Genomic DNA, 24042 nt, shown 5'->3' with positions numbered 1-24042 from the left:
TCACAACGGCCCCAACAGCGCTAGGATGCCTGGCTTCACCTTCGGGGTACCCAGGAGTGGGCACTTCACAAGGAAAGGCCAGGCAGGGTTCCACAGCGGTATGTGCACAGCGCCTTGAGACCCCTTCGGGGGTGATACGTGCGCTATATAAAAGCACTACATTTACATTTACATGGAACAGACACCATTCTGCTACTGTCCTCACTGCCTCATGAAATATCCTTGGTCTGACCTCCAGCCTGTCTGTAATTTTTGCATGTCTCCTGAGTACAAGGTTGCCTGCGAAGCCTGCCACTTTCTCTGCTCTAAAACAGGGGCGGCTGGTGACATTTGAAAGTGGGGGGGGGCGTAAGAGCTGTTAAGTTTTGCATCGCGTGCGAAGCGCGCCATCATGTGTGTCATAAGGAGGGCTCGGGGTAGGGGGTTCTCTGCTTTCCACTCAGATCTAGGCACGGCCCTGAACAACTACAGCACCTGAAATAATCCATTCATGATTCAACATAGAACATGCACGCACTATATTTATTTATTTATTGAGTTTTATATAGTGCTAGCCAGACCCCGAGGTATCGGAGCGCTTAACATGAGGAAGAAACATTGTTTCAGAATGGTTACAAAATCTACATGGCGTGTGATGTGCTTTGAACGCAAGTATATCAACCCTATGTTTTATTTATCCAATTGTCTGTCAAACCGGACAAGACAAAACATCTTTCCAGTAAGTGAATTAACCCCCAGTTATCTTACTGTAACTATTATACCCAAAAAACAGCAGACACACAAAAATATCTACAGTCAGTGTCTTAACTCTGCAATATATTTTTAATACAAACCTCTTTGTGAACAATTAAGCCAGAACAGATTTACTATCACATTTTTCATTGTTGTCAATCTAGTTGCAGTGGTTTAAAAAAAACAAAAAAACTAGAAGTTGATTGTCAGACTCCTTCCCTCGTTAGTCCATCCCCTTTCGCCTGTCACACCAAATGTACGGGTTCCCGGGGAACATGTTTTCAAATAACAGCACTTAGTTACAGCTGTACCTACCACCAGACCGGAACAGATTAACACCGAGAATAGTTGCCAAGTTTCCGAGGTCTGTGCGTGGAGTGCTGTGCCAGCCCAGGCATTTCTTTTGAAATTTCTATGGTGATGGTCTCCGCTGGATCACTCCACGCAGAGCGCCTATTTCTAGGCGCTGGCAGTGCCCGAGGTTTCTCAGTCAGGGCTGTATTAGACGGCCCGGAAACATAAAGAGGTGAACATTGCTCACGGTTTCCGAGATGTACTGCAGGGACATCTTAAGGATTTTGGGGGTCTGAGGCTAAAAATATTTTGGGGGCCCCTGTTCGTAGAACCTTTGAATTTCTGATATAATTTCAGCTTTCTTTGGCCTGGTGTGTTTCCAGTATTGTAATACAGCAGCAGCGCACTAATATGAACATCATCTTTCTGACCTCCTAACATTTGTCATGTGTGACGTCCTGTTCTGATTCAAAATAGTTTTTCATGGATATTGCATCTGGGACTTGTAGTCTTGTTTTACAATGCAGTTAGTTACCAAGACCAAAAGTCCCAGATTTCAAAGGAATCTCGACTGCATCGACTGGAGCAGCACATCACCCATTAACCAGACAGAGCCCTGCACCTCAGCAGAGGCACCCCCCACATGGTCGCACCGCCCGAATCCCAATAAATTCAGACCACACCAGTTTATTTTATGGAAGAATTAAGGCCGCAGTTTATTAGGCATTTATCACTTACAAGCGATCCTTTACAAGCCATTATTTCTGTTTTGGCGACCGTGCGTCCTTACACAACCAGCTCTGCACTGTGCCCTACATTCAGTGCGGCTCTCTTTACAAAGTGACTTGTCCCCGTCCTCAACCACCAATGCCTCTGCACTGTGCCCTACATTCAGTGCAGCTACCCTTGCCCAGGCCACCCCCTCTCTGGGACAAACCTTTTCCTTTCTCTCCGGGCAAGCTTCTGCTTCCGGCCCGACCGGGTAACCTTTTACCTCCGGTTTCCACACACTCCTTGGGTAAGCGTCTGCTTTAACCCAAACCGGATGGCCCCCTTTGCCACCGGTGTCCAATCACTCCCGGGTAACCAGCCGGTTCCCACCCGGCCCGGTGACCTTTTCACTTCCGGGGCCCACACATTCCCTTCCGGGTTGGCGTTTGTCCCCGCCCCCCGCCCGCGTTGCGCCATTAATTGTTTACTTCCGGTTCACCTGAACACAGGGAGCTCGGGGAGCTTGCCAGTGACCCCCTGGGTCCCGCCTGCCCCATTTGTAGTCTGAGCCCTCTGCGCCACCTGCTTTTTGTATTCTTCTTGGATCGCTTTGTAAGTACCGTCTATTGTCCCTTCTTCCGAAACCACAGGATCTCTTGTAAGCCCCATATGCCTCTGCGACTACTCTCACCTCTTTTGTCTATCCCCCCCTTCAATTCCTGTCCCTCCAAGGGTGGGTGGGCGGGTCTTCTCCTGCCAAAATTCCCCGGAGAAAAGAGGGCCTTGTGCCCGGTGCCCACCCTTAAATAGCCCTTATCCCCCTACACATTCCTACCTTAAATTTATGGCTGAGCTGGCCCAGCCCCAATGCTTGGTGGGCCCGCTCTTTTCTCTTTCCCTGCCTTTGCTCCCCTTATCTCCAGCCAATCATTGGGTGCTCGGGCTCTGCCTCCCGGGGGTGGCCTCCACTGAGACCCCTGGTCCAGCCACTGTCCCCCCTCCCCCTGGGGAGTGGGGGGGGCCGAACCAAGGGGCACAGCAGAGGCACCCCCCACATGGTCGCACCGCCCGAATCCCAATAAATTCAGACCACACCAGTTTATTTTATGGAAGAATTAAGGCCGCAGTTTATTAGGCATTTATCACTTACAAGCGATCCTTTACAAGCCATTATTTCTGTTTTGGCGACCGTGCGTCCTTACACAACCAGCTCTGCACTGTGCCCTACATTCAGTGCGGCTCTCTTTACAAAGTGACTTGTCCCCGTCCTTAACCACCAATGCCTCTGCACTGTGCCCTACATTCAGTGCAGCTACCCTTGCCCAGGCCACCCCCTCCCTGGGACAAACCTTTTCCTTTCTCTCCGGGCAAGCTTCTGCTTCCGGCCCGACCGGGTAACCTTTTACCTCCGGTTTCCACACACTCCTTGGGTAAGCGTCTGCTTTAACCCAAACCGGATGGCCCCCTTTGCCACCGGTGTCCAATCACTCCCGGGTAACCAGCCGGTTCCCACCCGGCCGGGTGACCTTTTCACTTCCGGGGCCCACACATTCCCTTCCGGGTTGGCGTTTGTCCCCGCCCCCCGCCCGCGTTGCGCCATTAATTGTTTACTTCCGGTTCACCTGAACACAGGGAGCTCGGGGAGCTTGCCAGTGACCCCCTGGGTCCCGCCTGCCCCATTTGTAGTCTGAGCCCTCTGCGCCACCTGCTTTTTGTATTCTTCTTGGATCGCTTTGTAAGTACCGCCATGCCTCGCCGGTAGCTATCGCTGCCTGCGAGGCCCCCCCCCCATGCCTTAACTGCGGCCCCATTCCTGCAAACTACCAACAGCCCCTTGCATACAACACTGCAAGCATATTACGTAGCAGGACATCCGTCCCAGTGTCAGAAAGGTATACCCCATCCGCTCTGTAATACTGCGGCTGCCGCAAGTTAATCAGAGTGTGCCTGATAATCCCTAAGCCTGCCCCCTTTAGAAATTTGACCATCAAGCTATTTAGCCTCTTCCTTGACAACTCCATGCCATTTTGGGAGCGCGCACCAGCCCATACCATTCTAGGAATAATCTCGGACCATACTACTTCCGTTGAGCCCATGCACTTGGCTAAATTGGTGAGATCCTTCTTTAATGTGTGAAGCAGGTCACCCCGCCCCATCTCTGGAAGATCATTTCCCCCTAGGTGAATTACTAAAATACTCGGATCCTTCGCACCTGCGCGCAATTCCTCAATGACACCCCACAATTCTCTCCAGCGCAAGTCCTCTTTTCCGAACCATTGCACCCTTGTCCGTTGAAATGGGAACGTAGCATTCCACCCAAGGCAGTGAGCTCTGTTAGCCGCCCTGGACACGTATGAGTGTCCGATGACCCACACTGTTTTGTATTCTGTGAATTAGAACAGAAGCACGGAAATGTTCAGTACACGTCACCCATCATCCTTTTATTATACATAAAGCTTGCTGTACAGCATGTATATCCAATCCCCCAATTGAATAGCCGCAACACATGTCTTTCCAATTTCCTTATCTGTTTGCTGTTGGGCGAATGTACCCCTTAAACCTGTCCGATTCCCATCTGCCTATCTTTTTTATTCCTTCCGCAGACATGCCCTCCTGGAAGGCTGTGGTGGCTGCCCCAATGCGAAATGAATGTGTAGTGTAGTGACACCTTTGGAGGCCGGATATTTGCACCGTTGCTGCTAACACCCTTTTAAACTGATAAAGTGTTAACGGAGTCCCATCCCTGTGAGTGAGGAGGTAGCTGTTCCTATCAGCACCTTCCCGCTCCTGCAAGTACCCTGTTAAAAGCGTCACTGGGCAATATGAGCTGTGCCCTTCCATCCTGTTCAGTGTGATGCACTGTCCCCTTCCCACCTGATCTGTCTTAGATTGTCGCACCAGAAGGGACACCTGGTGTGTGCCTATGGATATGTCCTTCACTAACAGGGCCCTGTTGCTTTTGTCCCCTTTCGCCCTGGCTATTAGTTCACTAATGCGAAAGGCCCCAAAAAAGGCCAGAGAAAATGTTAGTCTGAACAACTTACTCTCAGACTCCGAGTAACACACCCTAGGGATGTTGTCCATTAAAATTTTTAGTGTGTTAAAATCAATCGGGGACCTGTTGTCCTGCTTCTTGCCTTCCTTTTTGGCCCATCCTTTCAATGCTGCCCTAAGCACAAAACCCTTAGTCGGATCCTCCAAACCCCTTATCTTTGCATAGTATGCTATTGCTGCGAGGTGCTCCCCCACCCATGATCTGGATTTTCCGGCCCCCTTGGCCCACACCACGAACTTTTTGACCCGCATCCCCAGTTGCTGCACATTGTCCGGAAGCATGGAAACCTCCGGCGTCATGTTTTGGAAAGTGTCCACACAGCGCCGATACCGGTGTCTTGTTCCCACCGCTAAAGCCTCTTCAGCCATATTCTGTAGTTCCTGTTCTAATGCATTATTCTCCAGTAATCCTCTTTGAAGGGAGTCATTTCTTGCTGCGCCTCTGGCCATTCTGTACGGAATCTTTCCCACTGCAAGCGAGAAAGAGCATCAGCTGCCTTGTTCTGAAAACCTGTCACATGCTTAGCTGTTATCTGAATATTATACTGGAGACATTTGCTCACTAACTGCCTTAATAAGCTCAATATTACGTGACATGACGCCGCCTGATTATTAATTGCATGGACGGCTGCCATGTTGTCTAACCTGATGACCAAATTCTTGTTAGCCAAGGTGTCTGACCATAATGACAATGCCACTACAATGGGAAAGAGTTCTAATGCTGTGATATTGTTGGTGAAGCCACATCGTCGCCAGGCAGTTGGCCACCTTTTGGCACACCACGCAGACCCCAATATTGCCCCAAAACCTCCTTGCCTGGAGGCATCTGTGTACAGTTGCGCCCTCTCATCCGCCGTCCATAGCGACGGCCATATCCTGACCCCATTAAAACTTTGGAGAAAAGACAGCCACATCTGCAAGTCTTGCTTCAGCCCCTTCTTTAACCTGATAAAATGATGTTTACGAGTCATGCCTGCTGTGGCCCCCGCCAGCCTTCTTGAAAAAACTCTCCCAACCGGAATGACCCTGGATGCAAAATTGAGCTTGCCCATCAACTCTTGGACGTCTTTCAACGTTGCCTTCTCCTTTGCCAATACCTTTTTGATAGCTGCTGCAAAGTCCTGTACTTTGCCCACTGGAAGGCGTGACTCCCCTCCCTCCGAATCCAACTCTATCCCCAAGAATGTTAACTTAGTTGTTGGGCCTTCAGTTTTTTCTGCTGCTAATGGAACTCCCAAGCCCTGTGATACGACCTTGAAGGCCTCCAACGCCTGAGCACATTCGGGTGAGTTGGCCTCACCTACAAACAAAAAGTCATCCAGATAATGGAGCTTGCCACCCACTGGCTGGACTTTGTTCGTGGCCCACTCTAAAAAGGAACTAAATGCCTCAAAGTAAGCGCAGGAAACTGAACAACCCATGGGCATACACTTGTCATAATACAACCTATCCTTGAAATGGAACCCCAGCAAATGAAAGCTGTCTGGATGCACTGGTAACAGCCTGAAAGCTGCCTCAATATCCGCTTTTGCCATGAGGGCTCCCTTCCCCGCCTGCCTGACTAACTCGATGGCTTCGTCAAATGTTGCATAGGAGACCGTGCAAATATCCTGGCTTAGCCAGTCATTTACTGAGTTACCTTTGGGATAAGAGAGGTGGTGAATCATTCTGTATTTGCCTGCTTCCTTTTTTGGAACAATACCTAGCGGAGAAATAATGAAGTTCCTTAAAGGGGCGGTGTCAAAAGGGCCTGCTATTCTCCCTAGCTGCAGCTCCTTTTGTATTTTTTCTGCAACCACTTCCGGAAGCTCCTCCGCTGAGCGGAGGTTCTTAGATGATCTGCCCTCTAAAGGACCACTGTAAGGTATTTTGAACCCTTCCTTGAAACCCCAAAACAGTAGCTCCCTCTCCTCAATCTTTGGGTATCCATTTAAAAGTGTTGCCAGCAATTCAAAATTTATTGGGGATGGGCCTTTTGTAACCTGGCCCAGACCATGGCTAGCCCATGAGGGTGGCGCCCGCGCATCTCCAACGATTGTTTTGCATGCCACAGCGGGATGGTCTCCGCCACACTGGGAGCACCCATGCCGAAATCTGCATTGTACCCCCCAGGTGCAATTGCCAGCGTTGAACAGCCGACATGTATTATCCCTCTGTTTACGTTGTAGCGGCTGTTTGAAATCATCTGCCCCCTTTGGCCCTCGAAATGCCTGCTGCTGCTCCTGTTGAGGCTGTTGCTGCCTACCCATCATCTGTCCCTGTCCTATCCCTGACCCTGAGGAATTATCCACTGTCCTCATGTAGTTTTGACTCTGCTCCCCTTGATGCCCTGCCGTTGTTTGCCCTGCGCCCACTTGGAAGCCTACCGCCCTCAGCGGCTGCTGGCCCCTGCCCGCGTTGAATTGCCCATTTGCGAGCCCATTGCTGCCTTGTTGTAGCTGCCCCCCCGCCTGCATTGTGGACGCTGCACTACCGGTACCCACCTGCTGGTCCGGCCCCACTTGTGTGAACTGTTGCCCTATTGGTCCCAATTACTGTTGCAGCGTCTGTCCTCCACTTGCCTGAGGCTGCATGGGACCTGTCCATGTATATTGCTGCCCCCCGCCACCCAGAGGGGCCTGTTGACATGCCCCAACTACCGCACCTTGATGCTGGGACCCCACCATTGATCCATTACCCGCGTATGCTACCCCCTGCTGAAACTGCACCTGTCCTATTTGCTGCTGTGTGAATCCTGCCCCTACTTGTTGACCCAACCCATACTGCGCACTCACCCGCGAATGCTCCTGTGTATTGTTAGCCTGCCAACCGTGTCCCGCCGACGTTGCGCCCCAGTGCTGTACACCATTGTCTGCGCCCACCAAACCTATACCATAACCTGCTTTGGACCCCATCTGTTCCATCCATTCCTTAGCCTCTCTTTCATCCCATGACATAGCAGGTGATTCCTCCATGCGTTGGCGGAAGTTGAGGTCATATTGCAGCCATCCCATGCCTCCGTATCGCCTGAACCTGTCCAGGATGGCTTGGTTGTATCTATTCAACGCTGGACCTTGCTCAGGGAACTTCTCTAACATTATTGCTGCTAGCAGTGCAAATGCGTCTAACCAGTTGTTAATGTTCTCCTCCGGCCTGATCCTCTTCCTATCCTTCCCTTCCTTGCTGGGTCCAGCAACCCGTAGCGTGTCTACCCCCCTGCGCACATGCTCCAGTAGTGTGAAAATATCAATGAACTCCCTCCTCCAAACTCTCTCTTTAACCTCCAGAGGTATGTGCCATGCTTCTGACCGTGGCCCGTTCAGCCCCCCTAGCCCTACCTTCCTTGGCAGCGTTGTATTTCTGTCATTATCTTGTGATGGCTTTGACAAGGGATCCCTTCCCAGGATCGTGGTGCTACCCTTTAGCGCCTGAGCCGCTCCTCTCCTCCCCCCCCCCCCTACCTCGCCCCCCTGTTCCCTGCTCCCTCCCACCCAGACTGGCATTGGGGAACCCTCCTGTGACCCGCCCTTCGTTCTTTCTTCATCAACCACCACCACCTCCCCCTTCTTTGTACCAATAGGCTTATGCCAATTATCCAACAGTTTTCTAATGACTTCTGACAACTCACCTAAGGAACCACTTTCAGCTGTTAATGCCCCTTGTTTACTCGACTGGTCTTTGCTCAAATTTGCCGCACTTTGTGCATCATCACCCATAAATGCTGTTGCTGTTATGTCCTCTGTGTGTAACCTTGCCTTTTTGGCTCCTGCGACAGCTCCACCACGCCCCCTCGCCTACTTCTCCATACCCCGTTTTTCCCCTCGTGTCGCTGCATAGGTATGCCCATTAATAGGAGAAAAGTCCCCTTGCAACCCCTCCACGTCCTTGCATTGTCCAACGCCTTCTGTGGCCTGTCCTTGCATTTGAGCCATTGCCAGCTCCCAACCTTCCCAATTCTTTGCTTTTGCTATTGATGCAAAGGTGGCCCACAGCTGTTGAGCATCCTGGCCGCTGTTGTATTCCATTCCCGGGACCACCCCGCTAGGTCCAGCCTCCTCGTTTGCTACTAGTTCCAATGCACCGCCGTGAAACATCCCCTCCTCTCCCATCCTTATCCGGTGTGCCTGGAGCAATCCCGTTCGCGTTGCTGACCTTCCGTCACGTCACGACCCTTTGTGCTCGTTCCTGACCCTTTGCCCAGTCAGTGACCTCCGCCACTATTGGCCCCCACTCTGTTCGTTCCTCTGTCCTTCACTGTCCACTGTATTCGAACCGTATTCACTCTCGCACTTTGTCGACGCTGCACCTCTTCTCCTGCCAAAATTCCCCGGAGAAAAGAGGGCCTTGTGCCCGGTGCCCACCCTTAAATAGCCCTTATCCCCCTACACATTCCTACCTTAAATTTATGGCTGAGCTGGCCCAGCCCCAATGCTTGGTGGGCCCGCTCTTTTCTCTTTCCCTGCCTTTGCTCCCCTTATCTCCAGCCAATCATTGGGTGCTCGGGCTCTGCCTCCCGGGGGTGGCCTCCACTGAGACCCCCGGTCCAGCCACTGTCCCCCCTCCCCCTGGGGAGTGGGGGGGGCCGAACCAAGGGGCATAACCAGCAAACAATGGCTGCGAAACAAGGGTCAAAAAGCCTAATCTATTATTCAGCACTTACGTTGTTCTGTCCCGACTACCACTAGGACCAGTTGTCTGCTCGTAATGTCCCACATACCCGATCCTTCCGCTACGACTGCACTGCAGTACTTTGCACGCCAGTGCTTGCCTTTCCCTCCAATACAAACACCTGCGGCATGCTCAGTCTCACGGAAATTAATTCCGAGCTGACGCCGGCGCTGTGTACACAAATCTTCCACAGCTCACTCCCCAAGCTTCCATTGCCCAATCGGGAGGCTTAAACAGAAACAGTGACGCAACATGAAGGGAGTGACTCGGTTGTTGTTGCCACCCCTTCACGTTGTCGATGTAGGGTAGCCCTGCCCCTTTGCATGTAGATCTACAGCGCTGTGCTGAAAAACCCCTGGGCTACAGCATAAGCACCCAATTTAAAAGCTATTCATCACTGCCTCCTCCAGCCACTCCCATCATGGTAACATCACTCTCCTCCTTGTGTGCGCATCGAGGGCGAGCAATAGCCCTCTCCCCCGGCCAACACATGTGCAGGAAGACTCGTCTCACTCTGACCTCACCCTCAGCCCCTCCTTTACAAAAAAACTTTGAAATTGCACGAAGCAGTGAGCGCAGAGCGGAGCGCTTTAAAGCTGCTGCTCCACATGGTGTTCATTTCTCTCTTTCTTCTCCCGGCCACTGGTAGGGCAACGACCCTTTCGCCCATTAAGACCAGCCGCCACTGCTCTAAAAAGACCCTCAATGAACATTAGACTTGACATCTCAAGATGTCGTGTAGGAGCAGTGACAACACCCTGGACCTCTTCGGCCAGAAGGACATAGTGGGAAACACCATCCACAACCGTAGAGTAGAACGCTTTCTCCCCCAGCGACCGCTCCAGGTCCTCCCCCAGCGACCACCCCAGCTCCTATCTGGAGAGCGCGGATCTTCCACCAGCGCAGCCAGCTGTTAGTATGTTACTCTTTCCCCGCTCGACACCACTCACAAGTGGAACAGCTTCTTTCCAAAGATCATCCAGCCGCTCTGGTGCACCAGAGACAGGCCAGAAGGTCACCACTACCTTTGGGCTATGGTCCGCACCGACCACCATCAGACGTAATGGCCAGCTCCACCTTGGTACTGAAGAAACAATTGAGGCCTACTTCTTCAGTGCTGCCCACTCCCACCACGAAGCTGGCCCAACTGGCACCAACAACCACTACCAGCTTAGTCTGGTGCCGTGGAGCCCATCCTCCATAAGAGATTGAACCCTGACAGAACCACTTGGTAATGCATCCCCACTCAAGCTGGGTTCTTCCTCCAGGGCCTGTAGCCCAGTTTTCCAAATGTCAGCTGTCCTTCGATGAAGCCTTGGAAAAGCACCTCCACCCAAGCAGCAAAATAAAGTGGACAAGGCTACAGGCACTTTGCCCATCACTATCCCATAACCACCTCACTCTGCTTCACAGCGCTCCCTTCCCCACCCACTTATCCAGGGTTCACCTTACTCAGACATGGGGGGTAGGGGATACCTTTAACACTCCTCTGCAGGGCGATCCCTAAGACTCCTATAATGCTGACCTGCTGGGGATTACAAATCCCAACCTATACCCTGCCTGTCCTTCCGCTCCTGACAACTCAATATACCATGAACTCATGTATTGGGCTGCCTCCTACCACACTGTATCTCCACACTGAGCCTTTGGAAGAGAACTTCATTTTTTCAGACTGTGGCCTCCACCCACTGCACTACCAAGTACACCCCCATGGTCAGAAGGCATGGTGGGTCACACCCCAGACCTCTTTCGGGACCCCGTCCTCGCCAGGGTCATCACAACTAGGGTGGACAAGAAATACAAAGCTTCCTCTACTGACCACCTTTATATTCATGGCCAACTTCCGCCCGACTCCCTGGTTGTCACTTCCACCAATAAGAGCTAACTTTCAGGCTACTAGTGATGCCACTCCCCCAGATAAAGAGAGTAAACATATAAGCACTGCATGCGAGAGGGTAGCTGTGCAATCTGCCGACCTTTGGTGGATCGGTAATTCCATTGGGCTACTTTCCAGTGCCCACTTTGCTGATATAGTGGAGCTCTTCCAAAATCTCCAAGAGGTGCACAAGAAAAGGGGATACGGGATCATCTCCAACGGAAACCAGATCTCCAACACCACCATTCGTTGCACAGAGAGATGCTGTGGAAATTGCCGCTATGAGGAGTCAAATCCATTGTCCTGAGCAGCCATGCCTGGCTCCGTATCTACGGCTTCTAGCTGAAAGTCCAGTAACACTGGCCCAACCTGACGTTCGGTGGACAACATCTGTCGTGCCGTAGGTTGACCAGATGCTTCAAAAAATAAAATAAAGATAGAGACTGTGAAAGCAATGGGTGCTCCTCAGACACCTGCTCATCGCTGCTCCTTTCACCGCACACTCTGCTGTGGAGGCCGTGAGTCCACCTCCCCCAAAGCCTCCACATCTTACCAGCATCCACAGCCCCAGCATTCTTCTCCCAGAAGCTACTTTAGATGGTACTACCGGGGTAACACGTCAAAAGGTAGAGGTAATGGGGGTTATCCCAAAAGAGCTACCACTACCAGTAACCCCTGACTGGCCTCTCTTTTCCACTGATGACATGACACCTGCCGAAAGGTGCCTGCAAACGTTCTTTCCTGCCTGACGGAGTGTCACCTCCGACCAGTGGGTGTTTGATATTATCCAACATAGTCAATGTCCAGAGCTGATTTCACGCCTTCTACCATTCCACCTCACAAGCATAAACTCCCCCGAAAGGCTAGACAGGGAGGAGGTCCAAGCGCTCCTTCTCAAAGGGTCCATAGAACCCGCCTCCCATCCTCAGCAGGGCACGGAATATACTCTGTGATTCCAGACCCCCAAAGAAGACTATTCACTCCGACTTAGTTTGGATCGCCCAACCCTAAAAGAATACATTCTTTCAAGCACTTCTACATGGTTAATCGTAGGATGTCATCCTTCTACTGTCCACATACCAATCCACCCGGCACATACCTGATACCTCGGGTTTGTAGTCAGTGGAAAGTATTACCAGTTTAAGGTGCTCCCCTTCTGGGTCACCACTGCACCCAGAGTGTTCACCAAGTGCTTCGCGGTGGTGGACGCTCTTCTGTGTAGAAAGGGCGTCCATGTCTTCCCCTGTCTGGACAACTGTTTCATCAAGAGTGCCACCCATCAGAATTGTGGCAAACACACACCAATCACGATAAACCTCCTTCACAAGTTAGTGTTTCCTATCAATGCTAGAAAATCCCACCCTCAACCAATCCAGATACTGCATACTGCTCTACCTGGGAACAATATTCAACTCAGAAGATAGTTTAGCCTATCCAAACGCTGCCAGGAAGCAGTCCTTCCAGGCACTATTCCCTTATTTTCAACAAGACCACCAAGTCACGGTCAGGACAGTCATGCGCTCCTCAGCATGATGGTCTCCTGCATTGCCATGGTTTCTTTTTCCATGCCAGGTTACACATGCCCATTTTGCAGGAGTGCTTGGCACACCAGTGGTCTCAAATGGAGGGTCATTAGGACAATCTAATGTTGATCGGTTGCTGTACTTGTCGCTCTCTGCAGTGCCTGAAACACCAATAACTTGTTGCAGTGTTGACCTCTACTTGACCCAGTTCTGTAGAGGACTATTACAATGGACACCTCCCTCACGGGATGGGGTGTGCACTGATTGGGTCTGCGCTTGCAGGACCTGACTGTCCAAGGCCAGTGTGGGAACCCAGTCACCTGGGTCTCCACATCACCTACCTGGAACTGCTAGCTGTTCACCTTGCATTGAAGGCATTTTTTCCTTACTTGACTGGCAAGGTAGTCCTCATCAAGACAGGCAATATAACAGACATGTATTATCTTCAGAAGCAAGGCGTTAACCAATCTCCCCATCTCTCTCACGTAGTCCAGAGCATTATGAAGTGGGCTCTCTGTCCAAGATCCATCTGGTAGCAGAGAACCTTTCAGGAATGGGCAATGACTTTGCCAACCTTCTCAGCAAAATGAGGCAACAAGTCTGCAAGTGGGAACTCCTCCCGCAAGTCCTCCTTCACTACTTCCACCGTTGGGGGTTCCCAGAGATCGACCTCTTTGCCATGGCAGAAAACATCAAATGCCAAAGCTTCTCCTCCAGGTTTCCACATTCCAGGGGCAATCCACTATGGATGAGTTAAACATGGATATATTTGTGCTTTTCCTTTTCTCCCACTACTTCCGTTTGTGGTTCAGAGGCTTCGTCAGATGTCTCTTACCCGTATCCTGCAGGCTCACATCTGGGCCCACCAACCCTAGTTCACCACTCTGCTTGAACTCTTAGTGGTTACGTACGAGAGGCTCCCCAACAGGCTCACATTCTCATGCAGAACAATGGAGAAATCCAGCACCCAGACCCCTGGTCTCTCAATCTTGCAAACTGGTTCCTAAAGTCATGGAATTCAGGTACCTTAGTCTTCTACTGGAATGCATGAGTATGCTCAAGGAAGCGTGCAGGCCTACTCCCCGTGCCCGTTTTGCTGCCAAGTAGAAGCTGTCTGTGCACTAATGTCACTCAAAACACATTGAACCTTTAGCAGCCGATATGCAGGATATTGTCTGGTATCTACTTAACTTGCAGCCTTGCGGTTTGGCTTTCGCTTCCATACGCCTAACTGCTGTAGCTGCCTAGCTTTTGAACAGACAACATAGCTCCCTCTTCAGAATTCAAGTCATTTAAGCTTTTATGGAGGGCCCAAAGAGTCATTCTGTTTTGGGTCCCACCAGTCCTGACATGGAACCTCAACATTGTACTGACAACTCATGGGTCCTCCATTCGAATCCCTACACTCCTGCTTCCTCCAGTTTCTCTCTTGGAAGATGACATTTCTGGTTGTCATCACTTCACTCAGGTTTACCCGTGAGCTTCAGGTACTAACCCTGGAAGAACCTTTCTTCCAGATACACAGGGATATGGTTGTCCTCTGCACCAAACCCAAATTCCGCCGTAAAATGGCCTCAGTTCCACCTTAATTAAAGCCATTGAACTCCCTGTCTTTTTCCCACAACCTGACTCTGTTGTGGAATCGGCTGTCCATACTTTGGATGCTAAGCAAGCCCTCGTGTACTACATTGGCAGGTCTAAACCATTTAGGAAGACAAAAACAGCTCTTTGTTGCTTTGTCCAAACCCCCCAAATCAGGCATTACAAAATCGATTGTAAAGTGCATCCGGACATAATATGCTAAAGATAAGGGAACCTTGCCCATTCCTCTTAGAGCCCAGTCCACTTGGAAAAAATGAGCCTATATGGCCTTACTGTGGATTGTTCCAGTAGCTGACATCTGCAAAGCAGCTACCAGGACCACACCACATATTTTACAAAACATTACTGTGCGGATGTGCTAGCCTGCCAACAAGCCATTGTTGGCCAGGCCTTGATTAGAAAATGTTGCTTACTCAGTAAGCATCTGTTTGTGGCATGTAGTGCCCGGATGCCTGTGGTTGTTGCAGTGATCCTTTCATCTCACTTTACTCTTTTTTTTGTATAGTCGTTTCTCTATACTTTGCTGCGCTTCACATTGCATCCTCACCTGCCTTTCTGCGAAAATAATCTAATGACTGAGTTGGTGACCTTGCGCATCACCAGCAATAGGAGAAGTCACAGGACGCCATATTTATTATTCCAAATTGCAATCGCAAACGCCAAAATTCGCAGAACTTCAAGTTGGTGGTAATTTGCGATTTCTCAGAATTTTCATCTGAATCTGCATTTTTCAAAGATGCCCTTAGGGCATCTATGTTTGCCACATGTGCACACATGCACATTTCAGGGGTGCAACAGGTTGTCCTTTTTAACACCCTGGCATCCTTGAAATTGCATTCTCAATTTGCAATTCTCAAATTGAGAATCGCAAATTGAGAATGTCTTCCCATTCATTCCTATGGGCCTGCAGGCCCATAGCAATGAATGGGGAGGTATTCCTTAATTGTGAATCGCAATTTGAACTTTGCAATTAAGGAATATGTAAGATTCGCAAAATTATTTGAAAATCCAGCATACATAGCGTTTTGTGATTCTCAAATAGCGATTCGCAAAAAATCGCAATTTGAGTATCGCAAAATCAAAGTTTGATACATATGGCCCAGTATCTCATAACCCGATGGAGTTCTTAGAAGAAACATTTTTTTTTGCACACATCCATCGCCAACACTAAATGGCACAAACCTGTCCAGCATGTAAACCTACAGCACTATATTCCACCAACAAATGCTTACTGGGTTAGTAATATTTTTCTTCTTACAATAAAGCAGTCCATTTCAAGATGGATAGTAAATTGTATTTTACTACCTTAAAAGTTGCTAATCTCTTCTTGGACGACCTAAGATACATATAAGGATAAAAGCTGCTACACCTGCTCTAGTATGAAATACCCATATTTCACAAAAAAGTAAAGCTGCTACCTGGAGGTCTGTACATACATTTACGAGACACTACTGTGTAGATTTGGATTGCAGGGCAGATGCCCAAGTAGGTCAGGGCTCTTTGACAAATCTATTTTCGTGACAGTTGATGCTTTTTTTCTTTCTTAACCGCCTTTCTAGTGGGATGTTGTTGCTATTTGATTCAATGCTTTTGACTATTGATGAGGATAGAGAAGGTAAATGTACTCGTAATTTAGTTCTGTCAGAGGAGCCCTCCTCAGAATCGTTGAGCAACAATTCCAACACCCGGACAAGAAAGCGGATTTTTTTTTTCCTCTTGCACCAATGGTTCTCTTGATTCTGTAATAACGAACTTAACTGCCCCTGAAACGGGCACTGTGCCAATGCACACTGCCTATTTTTACTCTAATTTCTATGACAGCCTATCTGTTCACATTGCCCTTAAAAAATCAAGTGATTAATTGGCTCTTGAAACAAAAAATTAAATTAGGCTATTCTTAGTTTGATTATTCGAAGCAGAGGCAGTTTGTTGTCTCTGGTGTGGTGCACTTTTTTTTAAATTGAAAAGCATATATATTTAGTTATAGAGTCTGGGGGTCAAGTGCGTGGCCGGGGCAATTCAGTGCTTATGACTTTGATGACGATTCCCCTGAAAGAGGAGTTGGGATTTCTGGTAAATAACTTTTCCTTTGGTCAACAATGTTCATACCTTCATGGCAGTCATCTCAAAGGTAGTAGTTGAATGCCAGAGGTCTGCATACATGCTGATCCAGTTTTCCTTGGCATAACAACCAAAGTCACTCATCTAGTTTATCCCTTCTTTTATACCAGCTACCCACTCTTCCGCTTCCTCTGAAGATAATCCTTAAAATTACCCAAAATGTTTATTCGCCTGGTTTACAGTAGTATGGGCCCTTGTTTCAGAATCTTATTTACCGTAACCCTAAACTTTTCCTGAAAACATGGTGAGGTGTGATAAAGGTTTTTCTCCTTTCGCACCCTACTGTGGCATTTCAGTCAAACATGCTTTTCAGTGCAAAAATATGGTTTGCTTTCCCTCCGAAAATATACTTTTTTTTGGGCAGATTGACCTCTGAGAAAGTTGACCTATATCTTGAATGGCGTGTGTAGGCCAAAATATTTTCTTTACACCAGTATATCTCTGTAGATCTCTGCAGTAAAATGTGTGCCATTACAATTGAAAATAGAATTGTCACCTCGGTGGCAGATTGGAGTCTGAATTTCCCCATATGGAACCTTAAAATTAGTGGCCATTTCCTATCTCTTAGTCACATGATAGCATCTCTGAAGCTAAATGACCATGTAGTATTTATGCAAGCCACTGAGGATCTTCTGTGTTTTTCCCCCTTCACCAATGCATTATTAATGATCACTCGCAAATCCTGTAATTTGCTGTTCAATTTCCTCGAAAAATTCACTTCCAAGGTAAAACTGCTCATTTAAAAAGACGTGGTTTAGATATACATTAAGCAGATTTTCAGTTAAAATGGCATACCATTCCGTTAGATTGAGTAATTTTGAGTGTGACTCCGTGAACGTTTTTTTTATTTGAATTCATATATGGATGATATTCCCTCCAAAGACCTAACCTCCCCAACCAGGAAATGCCGACCGATTGATATAAACATCTCAGTCCAAAAATGGTGGCGGGGGGGGGGGGGGGGGGGGCGTTAGGAAATGGTCTAGAAACAGGTGTGCCTTATATTATGATGTGGGTAGTATATTTGTTGCCGAATTAGAATCCTCTTGCACATACAACTATTCTGAAGGGGCATCTAAAAGGGGCCATCCAGTGAGCGATTTTATAGTACATTTCAGAGCTCAAGTCGACATGATCATACAAACCAACAACATTCTAGAATGTCAATCGCTGATGGTGAGTGATGCAGGACTGGCTAAACACACAATTTTTCTCCACGCTGCATTGTCTCTTTAGGAGCCCCGTAGCATTGTGAAATGTTTTTTTTTCCAACATATAACATTAGCCCTTTTCTGGCGACTAGATAGCGTGAGTTATGAACTTTTGTACTGCTTTCGATTTTAATTTGAGAAGGATTCCGCATGGTTAAATTGAGTTAATCTCACAAGCATAGTTGAGTTTTCGTTTTCCATAATCTGGTTTATGTATATTGTAACCTGCAATTAATGGTATTCTGCTGCTGGATGAATCTTCTTTTTTTTTTCTCCAATACCTGTAGTTGGGCAAGTCTGTGGTAGCTAAGGTTCCCATCCCTGCGGGCACAGTGCTGACTCTGAAGATGCTGACTGTCAAGGTGGCCGAACCACATGGGTTTCCACCAGAAGAGATCTTTAACTTGGAGGGCAAGATGGTGAAACGAGAGATTGCGGAGGATGAAACGGTCACAGAGGAGGCGATAGAAAGCTACAATACAAAGACAAAGTGTTAAAGAAATTGAAGCATGGCTGCATGCATTTTGAAATGTTTCTCCGGTGTACTGTACGGTACGGTATTGAAACGTGCTGTATGTACGTCTGATGTTGCACAGGTGTGGGTTTGTTGGAAGGGCTTGGCTGTCTCAATTTAAGATGGCAGTCTTTTAGCAGAAAGGAAGTAGTCTTGCTTCCCAGTTTTTCGTCACGGAATGCAGAAACGTAATTAGCGGACATGCCAAAGTCTGCAGAACTGCATTTTTGAAAAATATATGCAGGTGTTGGTGGAAGCAGCTGATGGATACGTTGTGATGCACCTTCTCGCTTGGTGCCTCAAAACCAGTTTGCTTGCTTCTCTGGAGCGAAACTCCAAAAATTATCACTAAGCACATTATTCTGTATGGGTTCAACTGTAATTTCTTCTGAAGTTTTACTTTTGTGAGTGGTCAGCTTATTGGATGTTCAGGTGATTCTTTCTTCCAGGAACTTTGTCATGCAAGTTACTACAAAGGATTGTTTCGCTAGAGTATATTTACATTTTTCTTTTTGTGCTGCATCCCAATTTTTGATATCGTATTGGCTGTATATTTAGGATTCTAGCTATTGTTTCTAGGTGTTGTAAACGGTTTAATTTCAAGCCCACTGAATTAGTCATCTTCGTGATAGTACACTCTAATGCAGGCCACCATGGCTTAGTGGGAGAAACTGATCTAGAAGCGCTCCTCAGTTTAATCTTAAGAAATCCTTTTGGAACCTCTTTTTCTGATGGAAGTAAGCATGCCATGTAGTTCGGCTGTAGTGCCAAAGCATGAAATTTACCTTTGTCCTGATTAAAACCATTTCATAAAGTGATTATTTTTCCAACTGCTTGGTTTACCAGTACATCCTGCTATTGATGCTTGATGCTACAAATCTTCAGTTCATTTTCCTGTTCAGGGAAGCCACCATTCCAACTACTTGCTTGGTTGCATATTTCTGACTAATAAATCAAAATCATCAGTCGCGCCTGGTGATGTGAGCAACATGAAGTTGTCCGTTCCTCATCCAGGTGCCTTTGGAAAACTGCACTATAAGTACCATGTGAGCAAACAGCACTTGATTTCTGGATACACCTTTTATTGTACCCTCTTTCTTCAAATTTCCAAATTGACACTATAAAAAGAATGCAACATAGAATACTATTTCATGACATTTTAGGTAAAACCTTTAATTGAATGGGGCGTTTCTGAGCTGGGGGTACTTTGTTTGGAGATAACCACAAGAAAACCTTTCCCAAAAGATAACGCCACAAGTACAGCGTCGCCTAGTAACATTCCTGGAAATCTTAATATAGTCTTAAGTCTGTTCCAATCAAGTTAACCCGTTAACCGCGGCGGTAATTCCGCCGCGGTGCGGGCGTTTCCGTGCGTGGGTGGAATGCCGTCGGCCAATGGCCGACGTCAGCACTGGGGAGGTAGCGTTGCCTTCGGCAATTGGCCGATGGCAGCGCTTAAGGGGTTAACTGGGGGTTCTAACTGTTCTAACCAAATCATGACTCCTATTTCTACCTGTCAAGAAAATGGTACTGGATTCAAGTTTTTAATTTCACATGTGTTTACAGGTCAGGAATCCAAACAAAGTTCCAAATTTCCTTGCAAGTGTGCATATTTTAACAGGCAAGCAATGAAGTGGTTATACCCATTTACAGCATATATGCATCTCCAGTCTTCGATACTTCTTATTGAATTGTAAAGCGGGCTTTTTTTTGGGGGGGGGGGGGGGGGTGCAAGAAATGTATTGAAGCACTTGGGATTTAATATTTTTGAATATTTTTTTAATTGAATTCAATGTGTACTTGTATAATTGAAATTCATGTGATAGTGCCATCCCACTTGTGCTGCGTAACTGATTGCTGTCTGCAACCATAACCAAAGCCCTTTGAATTTGGAAGGGATGTAATCAATAAAGTTTACAATAAAGCTCCATGTTCTCTAAAGGGTACCGGAAACTGCAGGGTAGATGCTAACTGATATATATTTATGAGCGGGAGACTAGGGTATATATTAAAACCTGTCACAAAGTCAGGAAAGTAAAACATAACTGTATGATGAATGGCCTAATTGTGCCTAATCACTCCATTAGCATTTCAGTTGTTGTAGATTGAGGCGGAAGTTGCTGCGTCCCAAAATAACTTCTGAGATGATTAGTTATCCATTAATTTTTCAATAGATTACTGGTGTGTACAAACAAAAGACTCTTTCGCCGTGCACACCTTATCTCTATCGCTAAAACCCATTCTTTAGTGGCAAGTAGTCAAGCTGCTGTCAACCTCTCATTATAATAAATCTACCTCTGCCAAAGTGCATTTTGGAGAATCTGTATAATCTCACAGAAGTATGGCGGAATGAGCGATTGGACTTCTTGGTGGTTTGTACAATCAGGATAATTGAATGGTGTAATAATATCTCCTACCAGGCGATCACACTTCGGTAATTAGCTCTGTATAAAAGATTAGTTATTGTCCATCCATGATAATTTCAGCTCTAGCTTGCTAGAGTAAATAAATTGCTTAGTGGCAGTTCCTTGCCAAATGTGAGGTGGTGTAAGGCAGTTTCATTCCATTTGCTATCCATATGTCTGAAAAAGGAATTCCATCGCAAATGGCACCATTATAGCAATTTGATTGGCGGACTCGGCAGATGGGACAATTTGTACTGGCATGAAAATTGCACTTGTGTCTTCCTCTGCAACCCCCATATTGCCTTTTCCTGTGATCATCGCTTGATTGCTGTATTGAGATACACTCAAAGCGCTACAAGTTCGACTCCCTTTCTGTGGACAGATGGAAGTCTTTCCATTCACTCGTTTTTAATGTGGCACCGCTTGCCAGATTGTCAAATTCTCACTTGATCCCCTACGTAGCACTTGAGGCAAATTACCACTGCGATATCACCTTCCATTCCATGCAACTGCTCGTTGCATTTAAATTGGAATGCACAAAAATGGCTTGATTTTAAAAAGTATGCATGCTGTAAATATACTGGTGGTTATGTAAGGAGCCTGTATTGCCTTTAAAACTTTTATACAGTCATTCCGTGTCTTATTGAAATGTTACAAAAAATGGGTATACATATATTTATATTTGTGTCTATATACATTGCTTCTCGTTAGCGGCATAAATTTGCCATCGCTGCTTGGAGTAAAGTACAGATGGGCTTATCCCACCTAGAAGACATTATGATGTGTGGTGTGTTTCGATTAGGGGACATATGTCACTTTCTTTTCCAATGTCCTCTTCCTTTCTTAGATGCCAAGTACAAGGAATTGAAAGCAAAACAAAATGTGAATGTCTATTGCCAAGAACATAGATGCAGTAGGGAATTTCCCCCTCACATCACTTACTGTTTTATATTCTGAAAATGTATGGGATGGAGACTAGGGTTAGTGAACACAATGTCTCTTGTCAAGAACCCTGTTGGTAGTGTCACGGAAATGACAAGCCTACGTTAGTGCCATATGCATCTTTTTGAGATTTAGCTTAAGTGTGGCGGCAGCATGGATGCTTCTAATTTTTGTTTTTTAAGATTTAGAACATGTTGTGACCATTCAGTGTTGCCGCCAAGTTACAGAAGGGTAGCAATCTTTCTACGCCCTCACTCTACCATGATTATTCTGTGCCCGAGTGATTTTGTGTACTGTTTGCAGTATCTAGAGCATCTGATCAGTGTACGCCTGGGCAGACTTGTGACACACCGTGTTTCCTGTCACTACATTTTCTGCGCCTGCACTTGACAACAGTTTCATGTGCTGGTAACTGCATAGCACCCTGGTCCAAAAAATTAACACATTCGTGTGGATTACATTTTTGTGACTTCATCTGAATCAGCGTGGGGAAAAAGGCATGGAAAATCAATGTTTGCATTGTGCCTCGCCATGTCACCATAGTATGGTTGCTGAAGCCTACATCTTCAAAGAAATATCCTTTGGAGGAGTTGATAATCTGTTAACCTTCCTTTTTGATGAATACTTTCAGTGTTGGTGTTAAGAAGCCATCACTTGACATAAAAAGACATTGTTAGTTTGGTAACTATGGAAACGTGTTTGCAAATATAGCATCGAATTTAAAAAACGCATATGAGACGCTATATGTAAATGGTTTGTTTGGACAGGAAAGATAAAAATACACAATGTCACACATTTCAGTTCGTGTACTTGGACAAAAACCTTTAATGCAGCTCTTGTGTCATTCTTTCATTCATTTATTTCGCCGCACTAACACTGAAAAGAAGCATCTGCACTAATATAGATAGATAGATAGAAAGGCCCTATTTTAAATCTCTCCAGTGAACCTATGCCGTGTACAATTAAATGATTTGTAGAAGAGATTAGTGCTCGAGTCCAGTAAAACCGAGTCTGAACGGATCATTCATGTTGTTTATCTCAGCAAAATTGTGATTTTTCTACACATGTGATAATAAAATGTTTGTTCAAAACTTGAATATATGCGTTTGGTTATGTGATGACTTTGTGACGCAAATTAAATCTTAAAATTGTACAAATGTTTATTTCTAATATTACTTACATGCCCTTGAGAAAACAGTGGTGCCAGTCCTCTGCAAACCAGTTTTATTGCTCCATTGTAACCTCCGGAGAAAAGGCAAAAGATGTTAACATTACAAAAATCTTACTAAAGTTGTTTTGCACTGGACTCTTGCGCACTAGAGAACATGACGGTGTCATGCACAACTGAGGTAAGTTCACATCACTCCATGGATACAGAAGATCACCCAGCTTGGAGACTTGATGCCAGAATGGAGGTCACTTTATTAATTTAATTTTATGGTAAAATCACCCTTTTCTTTAAGGTTCCAAATTTCTCTTTCTTATTCATGAAATCTCCTTTTGGGTGCATGTATTTTTCTGCCCTGATTCGACTTTATTGGACAAGAACTGAGTTGCAATTACCTTCATGTTAATATAGCTCTTTATATCCCTGACGAGGCACAGAAGCACATTGTCCTACAGCATATAGGAAACCTTTCATGAATGGGCATTGAATAGCAGGATGGCTTATGTGGGAAGTGTTTTGGTGTTGTTTATCATTTACTAGAGGGGTGCACTTATCCTAACATAAGTTACTGGACCTAAGCATGTAGTGGAGGAAAGGCGTGTGAGGGATAGAAGTCATGTGCTTTACGTCTTTTTAATGTCTACTTGAAAAAGTGTGGGCTATGAAAGTGTCTTGGTATCAAACGTGATGAGTAGTGGAATGTACTCCTGGTATCACTACACTTATTGCACTAAAAAAAATGAAGTAGAGTAAGAAATTGCTGTGCAGGTAGACTTGCCTAAAATCCTATAGATGGTTATGAATTCTGTTCCTTGGCTACGTTTGGCAGCGGAGCAATCCATAGGCCTGCACTAAATTACATACAACCGTGGAAAAAGTTCTTTGGAGTCCACCCACAAGTGGCACAGAGTAATCCCCAGTCATGCGTAGGATACAGGCAGCCAATCGTCAACCCATGGGCAACAGGGGAGCAGCCCAAGAACACACACTGGATAGAGGCAGACTCGGCGGGGATCTATATAGCCCACCAGTGAGTGATGGAGCAGTAACCATGGCCTGCTCAGGAGGAATACAGCTATGGGTAAGGTGGTTTGAGTCCCCTGGGAGGGACATAGTTCATCTACCAGGTACAAACATAGATGGTAAATAAGCTGAAAAGTCCACCCACAAACAAGAACTAGGTGTGGATGGTGAAGATAGGCCACACAGAGGTGGCGAAGCTGCAACCTACATGTGTGTTCT

At 46.8% G+C, this 24042-nt stretch overlaps 2 protein-coding genes across 2 annotated transcripts in view; one reads left to right on the top strand and one right to left on the bottom strand.

Moving 5' to 3' along the window:
* Nucleotides 1-22729, top strand: part of LOC147727656 (N-acetylneuraminate-9-phosphate synthase-like) — a 208303-nt gene extending 185574 nt beyond the window's left edge. Inside the window, exon 6 of the mRNA XM_086961666.1 lies at nt 18059-22729. Coding sequence (XP_086817792.1) covers nt 18059-18268 — 210 coding nt within the window. The 3' untranslated portion in view covers nt 18269-22729. The remainder of the gene's footprint in view (nt 1-18058) is intronic.
* LOC147727657 (uncharacterized) lies at nt 5321-6807 on the bottom strand. Its single transcript, XM_086962751.1, has 2 exons — nt 5437-6807; nt 5321-5324 (listed from the first exon to the last, which is right to left on the bottom strand). The coding sequence occupies exons 1-2, from the start codon at nt 6456-6458 to the stop codon at nt 5321-5323; spliced, it is 1026 nt and encodes a 341-aa protein (XP_086818877.1). The 5' UTR covers nt 6459-6807.
* Nucleotides 22730-24042: the final 1313 nt, after the last annotated feature.

Source organism: Lissotriton vulgaris, chromosome 3_1 (genome assembly GCF_964263255.1).
Source record: "Lissotriton vulgaris chromosome 3_1, aLisVul1.2, whole genome shotgun sequence".
Taxonomy (NCBI): domain Eukaryota; kingdom Metazoa; phylum Chordata; class Amphibia; order Caudata; family Salamandridae; genus Lissotriton; species Lissotriton vulgaris.
Note: the sequence above shows the minus strand (reverse complement) of the source record. Positions and strands in the feature narration are given on the sequence as shown.

Excerpts from the sequence above, each read along its gene's own strand:
- LOC147727657 (XM_086962751.1), bottom strand. The coding sequence starts at position 6,458 with ATGATTCACCACCTCTCTTATCCCAAAGGTAACTCAGTAAATGACTGG.